The sequence below is a fragment of the Neodiprion pinetum genome, chromosome 1 (genome assembly GCF_021155775.2).
Source record: "Neodiprion pinetum isolate iyNeoPine1 chromosome 1, iyNeoPine1.2, whole genome shotgun sequence".
Taxonomy (NCBI): domain Eukaryota; kingdom Metazoa; phylum Arthropoda; class Insecta; order Hymenoptera; family Diprionidae; genus Neodiprion; species Neodiprion pinetum.
The window spans coordinates 32,958,248-32,980,297 of record NC_060232.1 but is presented as its reverse complement, the minus strand read 5'-3'; the positions used below and the strand labels follow the sequence as shown (position 1 = coordinate 32,980,297).

The 22,050-nt window shown below is 41.4% G+C and overlaps 3 protein-coding genes across 9 annotated transcripts in view; 1 reads left to right on the top strand and 2 right to left on the bottom strand.

Annotated features, from left to right (window-relative positions):
- LOC124212992 (neuropeptide CCHamide-2 receptor) overlaps positions 1-22,050 on the top strand; it is a 175,902-nt gene that overhangs the window by 140,172 nt on the left and 13,680 nt on the right. The window lies entirely within an intron of this gene.
- LOC124213230 (C-type isolectin Sp-CL4-like) lies at positions 5,659-7,244 on the bottom strand. 2 transcript variants are annotated; one of them, XM_046614354.2, is made up of 4 exons: positions 7,107-7,244; positions 6,695-6,787; positions 6,162-6,536; positions 5,659-6,080 (listed from the first exon to the last, which is right to left on the bottom strand). In XM_046614354.2, exons 2-4 carry the CDS (start codon positions 6,774-6,776, stop codon positions 5,905-5,907), a joined length of 633 nt encoding a protein of 210 aa, XP_046470310.1. In that variant the 5' UTR covers positions 6,777-6,787; positions 7,107-7,244; the 3' UTR covers positions 5,659-5,904. The 2 variants fall into 2 exon arrangements, with proteins under 2 accessions (XP_046470310.1, XP_046470400.1); XM_046614444.2 differs by having other exon boundaries at positions 7,094-7,232.
- On the bottom strand, positions 8,394-10,935 carry LOC124212743 (uncharacterized). The gene is made up of 4 exons (XM_046613166.2): positions 10,668-10,935; positions 10,541-10,609; positions 9,022-10,447; positions 8,394-8,615 (listed from the first exon to the last, which is right to left on the bottom strand). Exons 1-4 carry the CDS (start codon positions 10,750-10,752, stop codon positions 8,612-8,614), a joined length of 1,584 nt encoding a protein of 527 aa, XP_046469122.1. The 5' UTR covers positions 10,753-10,935; the 3' UTR covers positions 8,394-8,611.

Below are 22,050 nucleotides of genomic sequence, written 5' to 3'. Positions count from 1 at the left end.
AATGAGAGTGAATTTTCATTGGAAATACCTGCAAAATGCCGATGTCAATCGTCAGTTAGTATTTATATTTCTTTTTCCAATTTCCTTAAGTTTCTTACGCCGCTTACCTCCGGAATTTGATGAAATTTTCATCGACTTTGTCAAAGACAATTACCAAATTACAATCATAGTTACAATTGCGTCCAGTCATCAGAGTCAATCCAAATGATATTTGATCGATAAAATTCTACTTTGAGCGATCATCTTTCCTTACTATACAATGAGAATCAATCGTCACCTTATTATGTTGACCATTATGGAATGTAAGATCCATCTAATTTACGTATTCCTCGATGCTAAGTCTCGATTTGGGTGATAAATCTTGACAGATATCCCTTCCCGATTCGTTCTACATTAAACAACCGAACATGTGCGAAATTTTCGTCGCCTGAAGGTGACGGAATATTCCCGTGATCAACAATGGCACCTTTAGTACCAGAATCAAGGTTCTATCTGCGTTCTGCATACCTTCCGATGCAGTAACGTGGACGTCTAGGATGCAGAGCGTAGAACGTTGCGATTTTTCTCAGAGCTCGAAGATATCTAGGTCGCATCTCAAGAGCTTTTCACGTTTCAATTGACAAGGAAGAAAAAAGTATCTGCACGTCGCGCGAACGCGGTTGCGATTTGATTTCTCAAATTCTGCCCCGAAGGGTTCCGTATAACGTGATATATACACCATCATTCCCCATCCCCATCCTTCCTCATACCGAAATTTGCATATGCGTAATCCGTTCCGGATCTCCCAAACTTCTTTGCAGCTCCCGTGAGTGCCACGAGTGAATCGTTCGAGCCCCAATCCCGCATTTAACGCAAGGCTCTGACGACTTATTTAAAGGTTTTCGGTATTGACTAAGGACAACGACGCGGCTGATCGGTCTCCTGCATATTAATACAACCCTGCAGGGTGTGATGGTGGTATTGGGTCTGCCCCTGATCAGTGCCAAGACAACCGATGTGGTAATCACATGCGTCAAGCGTCGATCAAAGCATTCGAAGCACCGAGGTATCTCGAAGCTGGGGAATTGCGGTTGTTCCCTTACACCAGCAAAGATTCGAGGTCGGAGGTCAAAGAATCCACGCGTCGGGTGAACGGTCGAAATCACGGTTGACGGTCGCGTACTGGAAACGAAAATGGACGAAAGAATCCCACGATGTCGGGTGATTCGTTGGAAATGAGTATACACGTGGGTACGAGTTGAACGTATCGGTCTGAATCTGGGGAGTTTAATTAACCCGGAAGTACAATGAAGTAGAGAAATTAAGCGGCGGCGAAATGGCGAGTGGAACGAGATCGCACGGTTTGAAAAATTGAGAGTCCAAGAAAAAAGGAGAGGGTTAGGAAAAAAAAAACCGTTGAATCACGTTCGCCTCCGGAGACCCTGGAAGTTCCTGCACAATTCCCAATTCGGTTGTTCGGGGAATCGCATTCCCGAACTCTTCACTCATTATTCTCGGCCATTTAATCCCTGCACTTTTAGCACTTCTCTATCACCCTGCAAATCGTTTTCCGCGACTTTGGTCATACGGACTCGCTACCCTATTTCCCTAGCGAATACTACCCCTCCATATAATCAGGCTTTTATCGATGCACGATGCGCACCGTGCCCGCGTCCATCGCCATTCGAGGCCTATGTATTCGATCCTCTTCGGCGCCTCGAACCAGCTTGTCGTAATTTGTTGTGTAAATAAACATTTCCAAAGAGCCGATACGGCGTGAGTAATTATTGTACATGAGATTCAAATTTCTTAAAATTATGCATCAATCGCACGCATATTTTAGAAAGAATTACAGTATACTTACTAGAAATAATGTTTTTTTCATCCGTCGACATTCCACAGCATATTCCATGGGTTGTAACGTGGGCAAATATTTCTGCGATATGTTTCTTTTTGCTTTTCTTTGTTTTCTTGTTACTACTGGACTTTTTTGGAATTTTTGCAATACCTGAATTATTTCATACAGCGAATTCAATACGCTACACAAAGTGTCCCGTTACACCGTCTATTGAAACTGTTTTTCCGTCGGCCTGTACTGGAAATTTTGCCGTCGTTGAGTTTATATCTATATACATACACATATGTATCGGACGCTGTCAGCAGTTGCGAATTTCGCGACAGCAATATCTATAACCGAAGCACCCTTTCGCAGAATCGTAGCTCGAACTGCTGGGCAGGCAAAAATTTCCGGCCTTTCCTCGAACCTCGGGGCCGCAGGCTGAACAGCAGGGAGGCAGAAAACATGATAGGAATAGTATAAAACTTTTCTAGAACTTTTTTGCACACCTGAATGAAGCAGGTGCAAATATTCGCTACGCGATTGGAATACTTCCGTAAAAGTCGTGCGATCTGCACGCATGCATATAATCGCCGTGAGCAACGAAGCGCAGCGACATCCCAGATATTTTTATCCCCTTAACCAGCAGACTTATAAAGATACGTATTATACGTCGATAAGTTGGAATAGCGTCGTCTGTGCCATAGAGAAGAATCTGTTGTAGGTACGTCATGTGCAGGGGACTACAAATTGACTAGAGGAGATTGCAATCGAGTGAATTTACCTGAGAGTTAGACGTTAATCGCGTTCAATTAACATCCGGAAGTTGGTAGGATTGCCGTGGTTCCGTAATGATTCGTTAGTTGAAATGTACCCTGGCTTTAACGACACAGCCAGCTGCACTCTCTCGAGGTTCGAGAAAACTCTTGGAGTTAATGTGGAAAGACGGATGAGCTAAAAAGGATAACGAGGCGCGTGTCTGTTTCATGCCGTTCACGCATTCCGTAAAAAATTTAATTCTCCGTGCAGCCCGGAAAAGTACGTCGAAATTTGTAGCGCTGGAACAGCTCGTTCATCACCGGAAAGAAGAGAAACGGCAGAGTTTCAAAAATCGATTCTCCAGGTCTTAGGCGACACGAGCTTCACAGTGTCAATCGGAACGGTACAAATTGTTGTAAAAGTTGATGGCGATGACTGCTAATGATTGAGATCAGTATGTTGAAGAAGGTAGTATTCTTGAAAATGAAGGTCAAAAAGGTACGAAAGAAATCTTGTTCGCGTTTCGACCCAAGTGGGTAGCCATCCGCGGAACGAATTTATGTTGAAAATCTGTTCGACAATAACGAAAATATAAATTGTTATCCTACGGGAGCATCGGTTCACATCTGAAGGGCTTAGCGGAAATGTTGGTTCAAAGGCCGCCGATAGAAAGATTATTCTAAAAAGTGTTTGCAGAGGTCACGTAGATAGGAGGGAGGAAGGGTCGAACAACCCGCAAGAGAACGTTCTAATCTCGATTCGATGGACGAATGTATTCCTCCTGAGTGTTGGTCGAAAAGTTTCATCCACCTCGAGCTGTTGTATCAACAGGACTTCTATGGAACGGAATGTATCGAGAGCTCCCTCGACGTACTGCGGGAATAAATTTTTGACAAAGCAGATTACCTGCCATACGTTTTTCTTTTTCTTCACGAGATTGAAATGCGCATTTCACTTCGAATTGAAATCATATTTCATATCACACGGAGTCTTATTCTTTACGCCTATCGACACGCCGGCTGAAAAGGTAGATTTCTTTCGCTTATGTTTCGATTGACTTCGAGAATTTCAATCTACGCAAAGTAGGTACGCCTCTGCGGAGAAAAGCGGCGTTCTTTGATCTTTACGGTTCTGTTATATTGGTTATATCGCATTCGCGTTTTATCAATTTTTAAGGAAAAAATTGAATTCCCTATTTTTAGGTAAACTATGTACCTATACTCGAAGATTCTTGACATGTGTCCATTATTAGAGGTACAGAAAACGATACATACGTGTATAAAACAATACATACGAAGACGCAACGCAGCAAAATGAAAGTGGCTCAGTCTTACAGCGAGTGTAATTTCACTCTTTAACGGTACGTTATTCGATCAGGCTGACATCCTACGATATTTTAGTTCTCGTGATGAGGTCACTCCGTATCTCACGGGTTTCCGGATGCCTTGACAGAGAGAATCGATGGCTCGGTGGTTCAGGCTCGCAAATATCGGTCACTTTGCCGTCATCATTTCACATCCACCAATCATCCCCTCCCACTTTAATAACTTAGTTTGACAGGCGCGAAATATTCCGTCCCTAACGCTTGCAGTGTATTATCACTCTTCCGACCCCCCGATGATCAGATAAGTACGATCAACATAACTTGGCCTATACTCGATGAGAAAATTTATGCTTTCCGGCTGTATTTTCATACCGCTACCAAGCCAACAGGAATTTTAGGGTCGCATAAACCCCAACATCATCTCTTTCCGAGACTTGTTCCCTCGGATGATAAATCTGTCATTGCAGTTTTTTTTTTTTCGGTGACAAGTTTTCATCACTTGATCCCGGGGCCCCGCTGTGATCAGAAATGAGTACAACTTCAGCTAACGATATAAGACATCATGCAAGCGAAACTTTTGCCCTAAGTTTTTTTTTTTTTTTTCTTTTTTCGAAGTCAAAGTTGTTGAACTTGTGACGCTTTACTATCCAAAAAGTATGAGGAAGAAGTTTCGCGGGCAGTGTCAATTATTTGATTGTCAGAAAAAAAAGCAGGAAAATTCTTCACTGGAAACTAAATTTCTACTCGTTACGGTTTGTGACAGCTATTGGAAAAGTTCAGCATTGAATCGCAGTGCTCGACTCGGTACAGAGTTTAATAAATTTGATATTGATATATAACTGGCATATGCTAACCCTCATTAATGAAAGACGCGAAATCAATGGCTCGAATTATTTGTCTTTGTGGAAAAACGACTCGTGATCACGATATTTTCTAGAGCGTAACGGACGTTTAATTTCACGAAATTGATGCCCCTGTATGCATCAGTACGAAAGCACATTGTACGTAATTACATGTTTTAATTAAACTCATCAAGCGAACGTTTGCACGGTAGGTAAACGAATGTATCCCGGTCGATTTTCACCCGCAAATATCACTTCGACCGGCAAGGATTCTACGAGTATAACGATGACCAGCTCTGACACGTATATTTATCGAGTTTGTCTCACAATCAGTGAAGACAGGTGACATCAAAGTATTGATCACCGCAATCTCCGGGTGACAAGCAATTTTCACCGATGAATTGATTACACCTGCTTTATACCTGGATCAAATAACACTCAAATGTGAAACAAATATCAATGTATTAATCGGGGAAAATGAATGTCACAAATTAACCGCCTTGCTTAAATTATTCGTACCATTAACAGGAAGCTATAAGTAGATTTTACGGCGTATAGAAAACAAGCTTTCATTCTTCACTGTAAAATTTGAAATTCAATAGTGTACGTCTCTACAAAATATTATCGGCAGCAATCAATAACTCTTCGGCCTAAACGGTGAAATAAATTTAATAGATTACACCAGAGAATTTGATGAATCTCGAGTTTATTCGGTATTTATGATGCCAGAAATTAATCTTCACTTTCGGTATGGTTCATGGGACATGTGGGTGTTATTTGACCGGACGGAGATTTGGCAAAGTTCAGATTAGGTCGTTCAAGACTTTGCAGGATATTTTTATAACCGAAAGCAGAAGCTTCAGTCGCTGTTATGAACTTGTCATTGTTAGTTGAGTATTCGAAAATGAAAAATCGACTCCGATTGTATCAGTATATTTTAATCACTCGCTCTTGTATGTGAGATGCCGGCCATTCCGTTTTTCAAGATGGAAAGGACACGTGTCCTCAGCCCGTGCCTTATCACTGGCAACCAAATTGTTCGTACAACTAATAGTACAGTTTTTGTGGCAGATTAATCGGGAGTGTATAAATAAATTTTTTAAATATTAAAACACAATTATTATCAATGTAATAACAGCCTGTTCAATTTGTACTGCAGAATGTTATTCGCACTTGGACTCGACTTTTATTTCGCACATGAAATAAAACCGCTGCCTGCAAGCAACGTCATTGAAACCATTAGTTTTGTTGTAAACTGCCATGTAGGCACCGCAGTGTTCACCGACGCCATAGTTGTTGGGCTCACCAGCCGCCCATTTTACAAACGGCAGCCTATGGCCTATAACGGGAAAGAAAGGCGAAGAAAAAAACGTGTGAATGAATCCTTGGAATTACGTACTTCAAATACTGATCAACTCACCGTTGATTGTAACCCACGGATATTCGGCCGACTCGCGCTTGAATCCAATATGGAAGTGGATAATTCCTCTGCCTAAATAATATCTCCCCATGAAACGTACAATATCGTATTGCGCTCCATTCTCAATTATCACCAACTTTCCATTCTCTTCTTTACATCGTTCGTTAGCTTCGGTCCAACTCAGCCTCTCGTCAAGATGAAGCTTGTACGCGTGCGGACTGGTTGTGTACTTACAGTAATCCTCAGGGATAACTGTACAGAAAGCTGGTTTCGGTACGGGGGGTTCATCATCGGCAATCTCTGGCGGCTCCAAGTTGTGCAGCTCGTCTATAGCCGGGCAATTGCTGTAATCCGTGCTCTTCGGCCCCATGGTACCTGAAATCAAGATGGGATGTGCAACTGATACCGGTTAGAAAATTATTGTCTCCAGAAATTTTACTATAACGGTGAAATACTGAATCTTCATCACTTGTAGAGCCTTGAAAGCAACAGAGTTCAGTATTCGATCACTTCCGTCGAAGAAGTACACTTACGATGATGGTGGTGATTCCGCGAGTCGACTTTCGCCAACACCAGGATAACCAAGACTGGAAGTATACCGATAAGTTTGCGCATTTTCGAGCCTTCTGAAATTGATAGAATTATTCAAGTATGTCCAAGTCTTCAGTCTCGTCTAGTTTCCTGATTTCACAGATTTGTGATTTCAATTAATCGTTGGATCTCAGTAGTAGCAGATAAGTTCTTTCGAGAATACAGAGATTAAATAAAGCGGTAACATCAATAACAGAAGTTCGTAAATAAGGGGTGTTGTGAATTTAAGGTCTCTCAAATCTTATCTCAGGTCTGGGAAAATTCTGAGTAAAGTCATTTTCCGCGGTGAGTTGACAACAAAGAAATTTCTACGACATGAGTGGGAAGAGAAATATACTGACGAGTAACACCAACCAGAGCACAAACGTTCCTTTATTTCCTCAGTACGCTACACCGGCTGTTTAGACGCTTGTCCAACTGTGACCTGGTTAAGAACTCTGGCCTTTAACAAGCTCAGCTCTGCCAGTGATGTGAATTAATCAAAAGTGTCAAATGCATTAAAATCCAATGGTACTGTTTTCATGGCTTCGATAAGAATTAATTGTGAATTTCAGCTCGGTTCGTGCACCCGACGTGACGAATAAATCATGTGTGAAACGCGAAATTGCACAACATGTGGTATCGGGAAATAACAATTTGCTGATAGGGAAAGTAATCGGGCAGCGCTTGCTCGGTATATTTGTTTGTATACGCTTGAAGTTACGCAAATTATGTGCTGCTCTCTGTGAATGTTGGTAAGCCTAGCACGCCAACATTTGCATAGAGGCTACATGCATACTATAACGGAATTTGTGTAATTGATTGATAATTAACATTTCGAAGACCGTGTAACCACAGTGTACCAATGGATTGATTGATTGATGTTCCGTATTGATACCGGCGATTACGTAGCTGTAACTGACTATTAATTTAGCCTCGAAGAAACTTTAATTTCAGAAACTCAGGATAATTTTATTTTCTTTTGCTGTAGGCAAAGGTCTCTACGCTAATTAGCAATATTGTCGCAGTCACCTCGCGGATAATTACAGACGAAAACTCAGTCAAAGTATTGCAGGAATATACAAGGAGTTTCTTTATTAAAAAGTTGTACTTTCAAAGCTTAAGAATGTAATTAACTGCATACTCTATGTCATCTTCTCACTGTCATCTTTCACGCCCATTCATAGTAGTAAGCATTAATTACAGAGGATACACTTTATTGAAGTTTGTATTTACTTTTACGTATACATTGAATTCTCTGTGATATGTATTCTAGTGTATAAATGCGAAGTGTAGCGATCGCGGTCAAAGGAATTTCAACCTGTACCCTGTAGGTAATTTTCCTGAACTTCCATTATAAATTGTCAACCACGTTATTCGAGGCCAGCATCTTCATTCATCATAATTAATATTGCAAGCATAAATCGATAGGAGAATTTTCGCATCGCTTATAAACAATGAACCCTGGTAAATATCTGTCGTACAAGGAAATTCACGATCTGGTGGAGAAAGAAGCGTAAAAAGGGATGACTTAGGTTACCTATTTAAAATTTCTTCTCCCCCAAACGAGGAATTAGAGCATTAACATACAATGCGAGTGAATGAATTCAGATCAACACAGCAATGAGATGGAAATATTATACGTAATGAGACAAAGCAAAGTGGCGATTTTGTGATTTATTTATTGAATACCAAGTAAAACACCTACGCGTACTGTAGAGAAATATTAATTTCACATATAAAGAGAAGAATAACCAAGCAAGTATCCGCGGTCCAGCCCTCGTTGTCGTTTTTCGTGATCCAGAACACCTCCAAACTTTTTGACCGAAGGATTGGAGTACTCTGCATCATTCGAGGCCCATTGTTAGAAAAGCAAGGGTTTACCTGAAACGCAAAGCGTACTTGAATATCCATGTACCATTGTACCGTTGTACCATACTCTCGTCACTTATTTCTGAAGGACAAAAAGTACTCGTTAACGATTGAACAACTGCATTTTCCTTCACTTTGATCCATCTTGATTCTAGCCTTCCAAGAAAATCAGATTATGACAAAGTAACCGTGTGTACAAATGCTTTGTGAAATTGACGTTGAGAAACTATTCTAAAATGTCATCGAAAATCACGCAAATGGCCAGTAGTAGTTGCGTGTCTTTCAATAGAAATAGTCGACCTTCTATCAAGGACTCGAGCAATAGGTAATGTCTTTTTTTACGTTTAAAAATAGAGCGGAGGAATCCTTCTAATTTCTGATGGTTATCGGGAAACGTAAGCACCGGTAATACACTCACCTGCTTCTTCGTCGAATATTGGAAGAGCTATCGTGTTGTTTAACAGGATGTCGTGATCGCCTGTACGTTGGTGAGTAAAAATTTGCTCTCTGGTAAGGCGATAGTAGATCAGCTGTAGATTGCAGAGAGCCTGGTTTTATTGGATTTGAAGACGAATATCTAGAGTGTGGCGGATGTCCTCCATGTCCTGACGGAGGTCCGTCTTCGTCAATTGATTTCTTTCGATAGATATCTGGAATATGATGTCGGTGGTGTCTTCGAGTTGATGTTGAGTTACCATCAATTTCACGGAAAATTCCCGTCGAGTCGGCGTCATCTCGATGGATTTTTGAATGATTGGTCAATTTTTCAAGAAGGGTGACAATATTTAATGTTAATTGAGCATAATTTACCGGATCCAAAAATTCCACAAAGTGGTTGTTGTCGTCAGTTTGAAATTCGTTCGGATTTTTACCTGGTCTCAGGGAAACCGACTCATATGGGTTTGACTGATAGTCGTTAAGATTGTTTGTGGATGGTATATGCGGCTTTGCATCATTTTTCGTTAGATTTAAAAGGTTTTGGAGATTAATAATCGTATTATTTTTGTTTGGCGCACCATTCAAGTACCAGATAATAGGCACATTCACCGGATTTTTAGGTGTGGTTGGACCGTGGGTTTCGTGTTGTTGGTCTGTTTTAAATGCCCATTCTAGAAACGATTCGATATCTGATAATTCAATATCTAACGGTTCGGGTGTCGTTTCAGGAATTGGCGGAACAGTGGTTGGGTGTTCTTCAGTATTGGCTAAAGGGCGAAAACCTAGATAATCTGCAAGTTTTTCAAAAGGGGTTGCGAGAGGTTGTAGCACGTCGTTAAGTGCCTCCGTAAGGCTATCATACCGTTCATCCCCGGGGCCAAGGTAGTCAAGAAATATATCGAAGAAGTCTGCTAGATCTTCGCGGCTTGCAATGGGATTGATGATGACAGATAATGGTTCAATGACTGGTTTAACTAGTACCTGATAGGCCGGCTCAAGGGGTTCTATTATTGTATTGACTAGAGCAAGCAAGGACCTTGGCAAAGAGCGATAATCGAAACTCGGCAACTTCTCGCTCGATACTTGACTGGCGATATCCTTGAGTTTTGATATCAGCTGCTCATAAATGTCGCCAAGGTTCAATGATGACCGGCCACCATGACGTCGCCGAAGCCCATTTCTGTGTACCGTTGATTGCATTTTGGAACCTTTCCCGGGTGAAGAGTCTATCGATAACGGGCCATCTGAATCATCTGTTTTGAATTCGGTGTCCACCTTTTCGGGATCCATAGTAATTTCTCCGGGTTTGTCGTTTCCAAGAGGTGACAACGTCAACCCTTCATGCCTACCAACTACTCGCGAGGACCGTTTATCCCACTGGACCGAATTAGTATTCAGCCCATCATCTAAATACGGAAAGAGTTTTAACAATTAATCATGTTGCTGACCATAATCTAAGTAGCCGCCATCACTTGCAACCAACTTGTACCGCTACCTACGGTCATTTTTCGTTGGATCCTCTCTGTCTCTTACTACCGAGCGTTGGGCACCTGGGGTATAACTTCCACCTGAAGAATTCGGCATCAGTTATCACGGTCATGAGATGTCAAATGAATAAATTCGTACCTTGAACGTCATGCGACATCAAAATAACATTCGCCGTAATCAGGCTTAGCAGAAGCTGACACGTGCGATACCGACGTTCTCGCATGATGGTGATCAATCTCTACAACGTGTAGCGATAAATATTCGAATCCTGGACGGCAAATTTAACAGTTCGTAACACTTGTAATTTGACTGTTAATTCTTTTCAACTTGCTAGTGTTCACTATAGATCGCAGTGTCAAACTCTAGGCCTCGCAATCCCTCCTCGACTGCAGAGAGTTACCAAAGGCCGACTCGACTTAATAGAAGCAAGTTTTACTATAATTAAAATTCTGATAAACATTGACGATGCAGATATTCGGCGCAATCATTTCAACACGTATACAATCACAGGAGGAAATAATGCGGGGGTCCGGTTTAATGCGATTCTCGTGTCAAATCCTTTATTCGTGATCTGTGAAATCGATCGGACCACTAAATAACATTTGTCACGGGTATCACACTACGGCCAGCGTTGATACACATAAGCTGATTGCGAGTACTGCAATGCCATGATTCGATCATGGTCACGTCAAGCAACGTATCAATGCACTGCAATACATATGTAGAGTCACAGAATTACTTGAACTCTTAAGGCAGCAAATTCGGATACCGCAGGTGTGACGAACGTCCGAGTTTTCTTTAGCCTCACCCTCGCAATCATAGAACAATTAAGCATTTCTCCAAGTGTAAATAACGAATTTCTTCTATTTTTAATGAAAATGTACTGATGTACTGAGTACCGATAAGACAGCGGTAAAATAAATTGAACGGTTGTCGGAAAACTTGTAACATCTAAGGAAATGAATTCGGAGCTAGAAGACGCCTACCTTCGGAGTCTACGTTAAACTTGGACAGGTCACAGTCCTTCTACAGTCCTGAATCAATTTGGCGATAGCGCTATCGGAATCGCAATACGGCAGTGAAGTAAATACGACCGACGAATTCGCTCGCGGAAACTATCAATCTTACTTTGCGTGGCAACGAAAGCTCATTTCGACGTTTATCTTTGCCCGTTAGGCATGCATTAATACCTCGTATATGTCAACCAATTGAAGATTTATGAATGTACTGATTCGAACGCCATGTAGAGTTGCTGGCAACGCGTGATTAGAAAAATTCAAACGATTGGGTTAAATTAAAGCAGAAATTCACGTCGACTAGGCAGCTGCACATTTTCCGAAAAAGAGGATGTTTTTCAAGTATTTAGTTAGTTTTATTCGTTTGCACAAACAGGAGGAGAAATTTAGTAAAATTCTTCATTGCATCGTCACTGTTGTTTCGCTGGGACAGAATGAAGTATAATATGGTACACTCAGACTAATTGGAGGAGATTGCGTGCAAGGCTGGGAAACTTTGGAGGCACAATTTTTACAAAAAAAGTGTTTTTAGGCTCACCGTGAGCCAGCCCATGATTTTTTTTCTTTCTAAATTGCAATCACACCTCGCCTGCTCGTTTAGCCATCATCGGTTACTCAGTCATCTTTAAAAGAGATGACCTTTTTAACGATAAATGTAATTACGTATCCATTAGGCAACCAGCTGTAACCTAAAAGTCTTAGCAGTCTGAAAAATTGCGTTACATCGATGGAAAACCGCTACAAATTATTATTATTGTTATTTTCTTCCTTGTATCCTCAATTTCTGGTACTGCTAAATTCTTCTGAAATTCTTTTCGGGAAATAACTAGATCTAGTTCCATTTGTTTAGAAAAATAATCATTTTACTTGCCTCTAAATCGGTTTCGTCTTTTTACATGAACTCTTTGCATACGAATTTCTCATCGAAATTTTTTCTCTACTGTACCCATCAGTTCACAAGCTTTAAAAAATGACTAAAATTCATACAAATCGATTGGATCAATTTGATTACGAGAAGTTTGAGGGACAGAAGTGGAAAAGAAACCCAATAAACCGGAGTATTTTAGTCAATATGTCGCTCAAGTATCGCATCAACGTTGAATATTTACGAACCTGTCAATTTGGCGAATAAAATCAAGTACCTCTTCAAATTTATGTTTTCACATTTTCGTGCCGTTTGACTTGATTAGGTTAGGTTAAGTTGATTAAATTACAGAAAAAACAACACGCCGGCTCGACTCTGTCTCAGCCAAGCGTCGGGTCAAAGTATTAGCACTGGCTTAATAAGTAATGATATCACGCTTACCCCACGAAGTACTAAAGCCTCTACTCTCTGGTTACGAATCTCTCCGCATCCCGATCATTCGGACATGTGTATCCCAATGCAAAATATATTCGTGGAAAGTTCTCGGGAAGAAATATCGTATAACAATCCCTCATGTTGCCAGAGAAGTAGTAAATCAGACGGTAATTTTTCTCCGTGTGAGTTTATCTTTCTGATGGACGAAGAAACGCCGCCGCTTCCTCAAAATATTTCGAGGAATTTTCAACGAGGATCGGCGCTACGTGATCAGACTGTTTTCCGAGTAACTAACTCTGGGCTTTTTAGTACGAATATAGGTAATCAACGCCGCCGATGAATAAATAGCCGTGTTACTTTTGGTAGTAAAAGAAGCCGAAAAACTCGCGAAAAATTTTTAACCACTACCGAGCCGCCCTAGTATGTCGAGAGAATCTTTATGGTGGGGTAGGCGTAGATCGATCAAGATCGGAGGAAGCTATTTCCAATTTGTAAGTTATAGAGCGCAATAGCTATAAAACGGAAAAGACCTTGAAAGCAGACGGCAGAGCCGTAATGATAAGACAAAATTATAATTCTGATTTATCGTAGCGGGACTGAAGAGGCGGCGATGAGTGGATAATGTGAATATACTTGGAGAAACTTGGATAAAGATTAGTTATACCTATGCCTAGTTATACCGAAGCATCATATTCGGTGTAAATTTTCACCCTGCAGGGAAACTACGATTAAAATTTCCGATTCAGCGTATTTTCCGCGATATTACCGAACGGTTACAATTATTAACGATTACCCAGCACGCGTTGAGAAATGTTGGATCGAACGGAAATTGACAAACGGTGAACCAAAAATCGATCCCGTTTCTATCGTTTTTTGGAGTTCTGAAGCCCTCTTCGAAAACGCTACCATCGAACCTGCTTCACTTCAAAGCTGCTCTCCGATAGCAAAGCAGAAAAATGGGAGAGGAGAAGCAAGCGATGACACTAGTGATGATACAAGGTAAGGGTGAGGGTGAGGTATTACACCATGTAACCCTATAAAATGTTCGGCCCTATAAACGAAAGAAATGCAGCCCCATTTTTATATATATATATATATATATTCTTTTATTACGAGTTGATTTGTCTTTCTCAGCAGTAAAATATACGCTAAAATAAATCTAGACTTGTGCGACGAGATCAGGCCTTGTTCTCTCTACTCAGAAGCGACCATTTCTTACCCTCTGACATTGACCTTAGCTGTACAGAAATGTCTACGCCGTACATTTTGGCCATTTGACAATGGATCATAATTTTCTCGCTTGGTAAGACTCGTTCATAAGTTAGTTGAACAAAGTCGTATTCGGCACAGAGACCTTATTATTTTTTTCGAATAAATCAGTATTGTTTATTTCTCAGAAAAGCTTAAACAAGTTGTCTCGAGATATTTTCTACGTCGTTGAACGGCGGGGATGAATTTAACTATGTAAGATCAGGAGACGAGCCGTCTTGTTGATCTCTGCGATCAATCAAAGGTGGAAAACGAAGGTATTTCATTACCAGGCAAGAAATCCCGTGAGAGATAGCAAAAGTAAGCGGCAAATCAGTGGAGTGTTCTGTTGGAGAATTGAAAAATTTTACGACCGGTCCTTATTTTATCGGCGACTCTGTTTGCGTTCTGTGAATCTATAGATAGATATAAATTATATACGAGAATAGCCCAGTCCATAAACTAACTCTAACCCAATTACCTTTGCCTCCGAGGCAACGAGGCAGTTAATAGAACTCCTTTCGGCTTGGACCAGCATGGCAAATGGGTACCGTGATTGTAGCTATGAAAATTTCATCATTATATGATAAAACGATGCGAATGCCTGCATAGATATTTCATGGAATAACGGTGTATGGAAAATGAAACCGCGGTCTGCTATCTGTCCAAATTTTATATCTTTCTCGAAGAGACCGTATATGTCGTAACATTGCATTTTGACAATGCATGTTAAGGACCGCCATCTCCCCTGTATCGCGTATCTAGACTAGCTTGGTAGCAGCGAGAAATCAAGGCTCACAGTATGGTCGAAGCTAGATTCTTAAAAAATATTTCTTATTTCGTTGCTGTGGAAAGACATCGTGGAGAAGGAGAAAAGGAGAGACTGGAAGGCTACCGCTGCCTGAGAAACGCTGTTCCGTTGCTGCATCACTATCGAGTTCACGAAATTGATGCACGATTATCATCACTGATATACCGCCAATGTCGACACATCCCTGGCAGGTGCTTCAACGTTTCGTTATCGGTATCTGTGCCTCTGTCGTCAACAACTTCCGGAAATTCTCGTCGTCAGGATCGCTACCGGTGCTGAATATCGCCTAACGCCGCAGATCAGCTGACGAGGATCCACAAAGTGGATCAAGACTCGCCATGAATGGATCAGCCGACCCGGATCCCGAAACTCCCGACGATATCTTGGAGCCAGGATTTCGACTTGTTACGACTTTTCGACCCGGTACACCACGCCATCCGTCGGTGAAGGTCACCCACTTTCTCTTCGGCGGGCTGTTCCTGCTGCAACGACGCTCAACTTGACGAGTCGCCGAGTCTTTCGTGGCCTTCGCAACTTCCGACAGGGACACGGCGAAACTGCTGAGCGCCGCGGATCCTTCCAAGCCATGTTATAACGGAAACTTACCCGACAAGCCCCAGCCAACAGCGCCATCTACGTGCCGTCCTGTTTCTTCGAGTCCTGCGTCGGGAAGAACAGGTTAGCGACGTCACTGCTCGTTCGGTTATCGGTGGGACTTGACGTCTTTTCATATCGTTGAAAATATCTTTTCCGCAACATCTTAATTCCCTTTATTTTACTTATCGTTAGTTGTGTGACTACTTTTGTCGGTTTTGTTACCTGCTAATATCGCGGGTGAACTTTCGTCACCGCAGGACTCCCCAACTAAATTTTTTTCTGTTGCATTGAGTGTGTTTAAGAAAAGGTAATTGTCTTGTTGATCGAAATTTCGTATTCGTTGTTTTTCTTCAATTTCGTGACACTTAGTGCACGAAGCCCTGCACCTCTCTTATTTCGGATTTCCAGTATCTTTCGGCTCTTCTAATTATTTTATTAATTTGTTTTTTTTTACTCAATATTACTCTGTTATCATTTTGGGTTCCATTTTTCAACGCGTCCGTGTGATCCCCGACTTCCCCGAAGGGTGAGCGCGGCGGTCAGTGCGTTGCAATGTATAATCCGCCTATGGATTAAAGCCTTTCATCTATAAATTTTTTACGACCGTTACACCGCTACTTCTTTCACCCTTCTTTCCTGCTCTTTGACATATTCAAATTACTAATGAATATAAAACACGCGACATGCACACGCTTCTCACGGCGTGAGTAATACCCACTCATAAATATACCCAACGTGCGTATCACGTTTATTCACCCTGGTTTCTTCCAATATTTCAACCCGAAAACTGTCGCGATTTATTTTCTCGAATTTCCTGAACATTCCGCGCTCAAAGTACAGAGGTGGGAAGCTGAACTGCGAAGTCGGATAAAATAAGGAAGTAAGAAAGTGAATGGCGGCATTCTCGATCGGAAACAATTGTTTATCGATGCCCGCAGAATTCGGTCGGCCCGGCTGTTCAACGGATCTGTTACAGAAAGGTTGAACCCCGAATCAGACGACGACTCGACGCCTCCGCTAAAGCTTCCTGATAAATAGCCGAACCCGTACGTCCCTCGTTTCCCTATCTGGAATCAATCGAAAGAGACAAAGAGGGGCTAAACGTCGGGGTAGAAGAAATAAGCCGGTATTGATATCTCTCTGAATGCCTTCAAAGCGCGCATAGCAGCTGGGAAGACAGAAGGCGTCTTCGTTATGCGTCAGACGCGCGATTGGAACAAATCGAAGGTATGGAGAAAAAAAAAAAAAAATTGTTTAGAATAAAGAAAAGTACAAAACACCAGGAAGTCGTTAATTTCATGGGGTGCATAAACTGTCGAGCGATGTTTCAACATCTCCGAGCTCATTATCACGTACCGTTAATGCTGTTAATACCCGGAACATGACGATACGTATATGTATATGATGTTAATATGCGGAGCACATAATTTCCTGCTTCAGTTGGCGCTGATGTTGGCATAATTCTTGGGATGAGGCGGCTGCTTCAGTCTTATCGGGTAACGAGGGAGAGAGAGAGAGAGAGAGAGAGAGAGAGAGAGACAGGGAGAGAGATAGTTGGCGCTGAAATTGAGCCTAACCGCAAACGTTTGGGCGCGGGTCTCCGTCAAAGTGACATGTGTTATCGCACTAGACTGCATCAGCTGAACCCTCTTCGTATTCTCGCTTGAGCCGGTTCTTTGACATGATTTATACCGCGATGGAAGCCTTGTAGGGTGCAGACCTGATCAAACTCATACGCTCCGTTTGAAGCGTAATTAAACACGAGAATCTGTTTCCGAATCGATAACGCCCGAGGTACGATTTTTCCTTCACTGTTATGTTTACCCTTCATCTTCCGAGTTAGCCTGTTTCTACAAATTCTACGGTTTTCATCCCCATCTTTACTGCCGTTTGATATATCTTCGCTATAATGAAATGTGGAGGGTTTATCAATCGTCTACCCTACGCGGGCTTCTTCCTTTACGTAACTGCAAACGCTGAAAACGGGAATAAAGTTTAAAATTGTGTTTGGATTATACCTGGAGCGTACAGCGAAAAGACTGTTGGTCACGTACGACTGTCAAAAATTTTGAAGACGGTGAAATTGTAAGAGAATTGTCATTCGATGTTCCTCTCCATTGGGCCGTAGAATTCGACGAATTTATACTGAAACTTGAGTATTCGGTACGTTTTCCATTTATCCATTTTCTCTTTTCTTTCTAGCATTAGCATTACGAGTGTTCATTTTAATCCACATTCCTTACCTCGTTGAGGGAGAATTTGTATCTTCATACATTATTTTTATAAACCCAATTAAAAAGGAAGCAAGTGGCTGACCATGCTGAAATATTTCCCCAGCTATATATCTGTAAGTCAAAAGGGTATAATAGCTTCAAGTCGATCGATCAGAGAATCTATTTGTCCTGCAATTTCCGTTTTTTGTCTAACCCTCAAGGGAATGTAGGCGATCCCTGGATTTCAGGGAGTAAAACGAAGGCGACGAAATACAGCAGGATATCTGTGCAGTAATAAAAAGGGTCGTTCCCGCCGCGTTCCTCGTTTCCATCGCAAACCACTGATTCTTCGTAAGGCCGGTTAGCGCGTATAAACTCGAATCACCACGGGTGTTCAATATTGATCTATCAACATTTTCATACATTAGATTCATAATATTTCATTCTTACCAACAGATACGACGAATTATTTTTAATCGCCTCGGGGTATGAAGCGGAGCGGAAAGAGCTACAAAGTAGAAAGAAATATCATTCGTCCTCGTAAACCGAGGTATAAACGAAATAGAGTAATTTGAAAATTAAATTACGTAATGAAAGGTTACGGAGTTGATGTTTATTCTGACCGCCCTCTGCGTCGGGCCTCTCATTGAGATTGGAATTATCCGGTGTAGATTACAATTCGCGTTTCGAGAGATGCTAGAGCGAGGAATACCGATCGCTGGTGAAACCAATCGACTGATTGAGCAACGCAATGTTAGTTACGAGCCGAAGGTATTCTGCAGAGCTTTGAAAGCTCCGGCAGACCGCCCCAAATCCTCAGCAACGAATACGAAATTCCTGCCCTACTACGCAACTATACTTACATACATATTATCTTCTGATATAAAGGTACTGACAAATTAAGCTTACGTATGCGTTACGCAAATTCACGAAGCACTTCCCCCCCTAAATTTCTATCCCTGGATCCTAATCAGTTTCCACCGCGGTTTAAAGCTCAACAATTTTTAAGCTAGAAAATAAATTATCTACTGCGATCCGGACCTTGAATTTTCTTTTTGTAAATATACACAAACCAACGGTCAAACTCCTCTGATCTGAAGTAGCGACAACGTTATTTTTCCATCGACGAGAGCGAAATGCGTAAAAACATCGACGACGGTGACGCTAGTGATTATTTGTACGAAAAGTTAACAATGAAAAGAACAACATTTGAGAGAGAGAGCTATGTTACCGAATAAACACCCGTTTAAGCTGTGTATATATATCACTGGTGGAATATCGTTCCCTGACAAATCCATAAACGCACGCCAAATCCCCGAACTTCCCCAGGATCATTCGGTTTCCGCGAGTATCTCGTACTCCTGAATAGCGTGCTCAAGTTCGCCATGTGCGAACGCCAAACACCGTAATCAATGAGCGGAAACGTTAAATCTCCTCCTGGCTGAGTATTATTGGATTTATTCGGAAAAAGAGCGAGTATCAATGCGCGTCACACGCACGTACGAATCCCCGAAAATATTGCTTAACTCTCTCGAAAAGCCAGAACCTTGCGACCATTAAATGCTTGGCACGAACCAACGTTTCCGATACCATCGAGAACACTGCAGACGCTCCCTTCGTAAGGCACGTTACACTAGCAGGTTCAAATGTTCTCAACGATTTATGGCTAGCTTCATCTTTAAACCTCACTTAGGGATAAATGCCGTCGCCCTAAATAATAACGAGGTCAAATTCGAACAAAGAAGAAACGTACGCGTAGCTCAAGATTATTAATTAATAGCGTCAGTGTTCGGGATATTTCTATGCCGTACTTGACAGCTTCTTAGTAGCGACCGACTCTGATTACCTTGCTGCATGATCGCTTTTTACTTTGACCTGCTCTCTACCCTGATTACACATCCTAAAATTGTTGTATCTGTCGGCTTTTCGACCATATCAGTTTTCATCGGTACTCGTATTGCGACTCGAGCCAATTTCCGGTATATCAAATGTATAACAGCCCGTATCCCCAAGAGGGTCGGTAGTCTGATTTTGCTGGAGCCTGTTGAAGATTATCGTCAACATTTCGAGCTTACAAATTTGCGGAGTATAATTTCACCAGCCCAAATTATCGGCAGCCGAGCACTTAATTAAATGTGAACACGGTGGTTGCAGGGCGCCGCTTAATTTAAGTTACCGCCAAGAGTTTAAGTCAAATGTATCCTGAATTGAAATTTTCACGCTTCACCGCACCGCTAAATTATACCGTTGAATATACTTACTATTCATTGCACGAAAATTTGAACCAATTGAGTTTAATATAACATTACAAGTATCCGCGTCAACTTCGGTCAAAGAATTTCAAGGGGCAAAACATCGCGACCAACGATACGTAATTTGAAAACTCAAGTCCGTCTGGACAAAAGTGAATGATAAAATCACGACGTGAAACGATTCGCCCGCAGCGATAGTCCGATGAAATTTCAGCCTCCGTTTATACGAGGAACTGGTTAGTTTTCACGAAGCATGAGCAGGCACAAGGTATGATATCTCGTTACTTATCAATTAAATTATTTCAATCCATTAAGCCGGGGGCGTTGTTAGCTTGGTTCAAATCGTAATTCCTATTGTGCGTTATAACGCCTGAGAGTGGAAAATACATCGGAAATTTACGACACAGGACTAGAACTCGTCCGTGAATTTCCCGCGTGGGATCTGAACAAGTAGAATACCTATTCTAGTCGACCGCAATGGCGGAGTTACATTATACGTATGTGATATATTATGCGGATGAACGAGAAGATTCGAAAGGATATAAACGATCCACAATCGGCTTAAAATGTGGATGCAGAATACGTTTTACTTTCGCATTATACGACGAACGCGACTTTCAATGCGCTTCCGGCGGGTATTACACTCAGTTAATAATCCTTCCCGTATGAGGTTAAAATATTAATATTTCAACGATCTCAGCATTGCAGAGAAAATGAATAGGTTCGTGAGATTAGTCATTTCATGCGTACATTTTTCCTTACATGCGATTAACTTGACATTTTGCATTGGTCGACTTTTGGGGTTGCCGATTACGAATCTGAAGTCGAAATTCGAAGATTCAAAATGGCGGATCCAATATGGTGGACAATCAAAAACAAGAAGAAGAAAAATGTTGAGAAAATGTATCAAGTTTGTGTAAAAATTGGCAACAATTTATTTTTTTCGTCGAAAAGTATAAATTTTGACCATTTCTTTACATGTCCTGTTTTTGCAATAAATAAATTTATTAACGCTCAGCCTCCCACCGTGAATTAAAGGGTTAAGCGAATGAACAGGAAGCCAACTTAAAAGATGAGGAAAAATGTTTTAATGCGTGTTTACAGTTTAAACTCTGAAACAAAACTGTTTTTACAATAATGTGGGTTGACGCCTTTTATCTACGACGACTACTAAATCAGAAATGGGGAAGGGGGGAGGGGGGGGGGGGGGGGGGGCAAAACGAATGAATTCACAATTTGTAACAATACGGAAAAGTCTATGTAGGTGCATGGTAATTATTTAATTCGCCTCACTCTATTTCATTCTCTTCGTTTAATTTATTTCGTGACCGCCAATCTGCTAATTTCAATATGATTCTACATTTATATGGACAGTATTTTATTTCGAGAAATTTTAAGAAAATCGTACGACCGGATATTGTTAATGAGATAACGTTAAATGAAAAAGCTCCGCAAATTCGTACGTTATAATATCCGTAATAATCAGGATATGCAGGCAGCTAAAGAAAACGAATTCCGAAATAGTTGGGGAAAAGAATTTCAAAAATAATACGACTTGATATCAACTGTGCTAATTTCAAAGAAAATAGAAAACTTTGGCATTTCAGTCTGGAAATAAAAAGTATCCGAACAGTCCGAAGCTTTCATAAAGAGAATATTTCAACTGAAATAATTCAACGTTTCACCCAAAGGTATTCAGACTGGATATCAAAAATGTGAATATTCGCGTTTCTGTTATTCAAGAGTAAAAGCATGCGGAAATTTTACAACTTCCGTGGCGTAGCTCGGCTCAAAAGCACAGACGTGAGTTCAATCCAGTGCGTCGGTGTGAGTCAGAGTATTCGATCCGAATTCTCGGTTACGATAAAACTCTTCAATGCTAAAGAGCCAGAGATGAAGCGCTTCGGGATGGCTGACCCAATCCTGATCTACACTCCTGACGCCTGGCTAAAGCATCTCACTTACCACTCGCTCGGCAGGCGATCAGCGGCGCTTGGTCCATTCTGCAGCAAAAAAATTGACCAACAAAAACAGATTATAGTTTTCGATAGCTGTCACGTATTCACGTGCTACAGACTTCCCAA

Bases quoted from the DNA above. Each gene is read 5' to 3' on its own strand.
- LOC124213230 (XM_046614354.2), bottom strand. From the start codon at position 6,776: ATGCGCAAACTTATCGGTATACTTCCAGTCTTGGTTATCCTGGTGTTG. The intron at 6,537-6,694 runs GTAAGTGTACTT...TCTTGATTTCAG, and splicing joins GCGGAATCACCACCATCATC to GTACCATGGGGCCGAAGAGC. The intron at 6,081-6,161 runs GTGAGTTGATCA...TTCCCGTTATAG, and splicing joins TCCGTGGGTTACAATCAACG to GCCATAGGCTGCCGTTTGTA.
- LOC124212743 (XM_046613166.2), bottom strand. From the start codon at position 10,752: ATGCGAGAACGTCGGTATCGCACGTGTCAGCTTCTGCTAAGCCTGATT. The intron at 10,610-10,667 runs GTACGAATTTAT...CGAATTCTTCAG, and splicing joins GATGTCGCATGACGTTCAAG to GTGGAAGTTATACCCCAGGT. The intron at 10,448-10,540 runs GTAGGTAGCGGT...TTCCGTATTTAG, and splicing joins GGATCCAACGAAAAATGACC to ATGATGGGCTGAATACTAAT.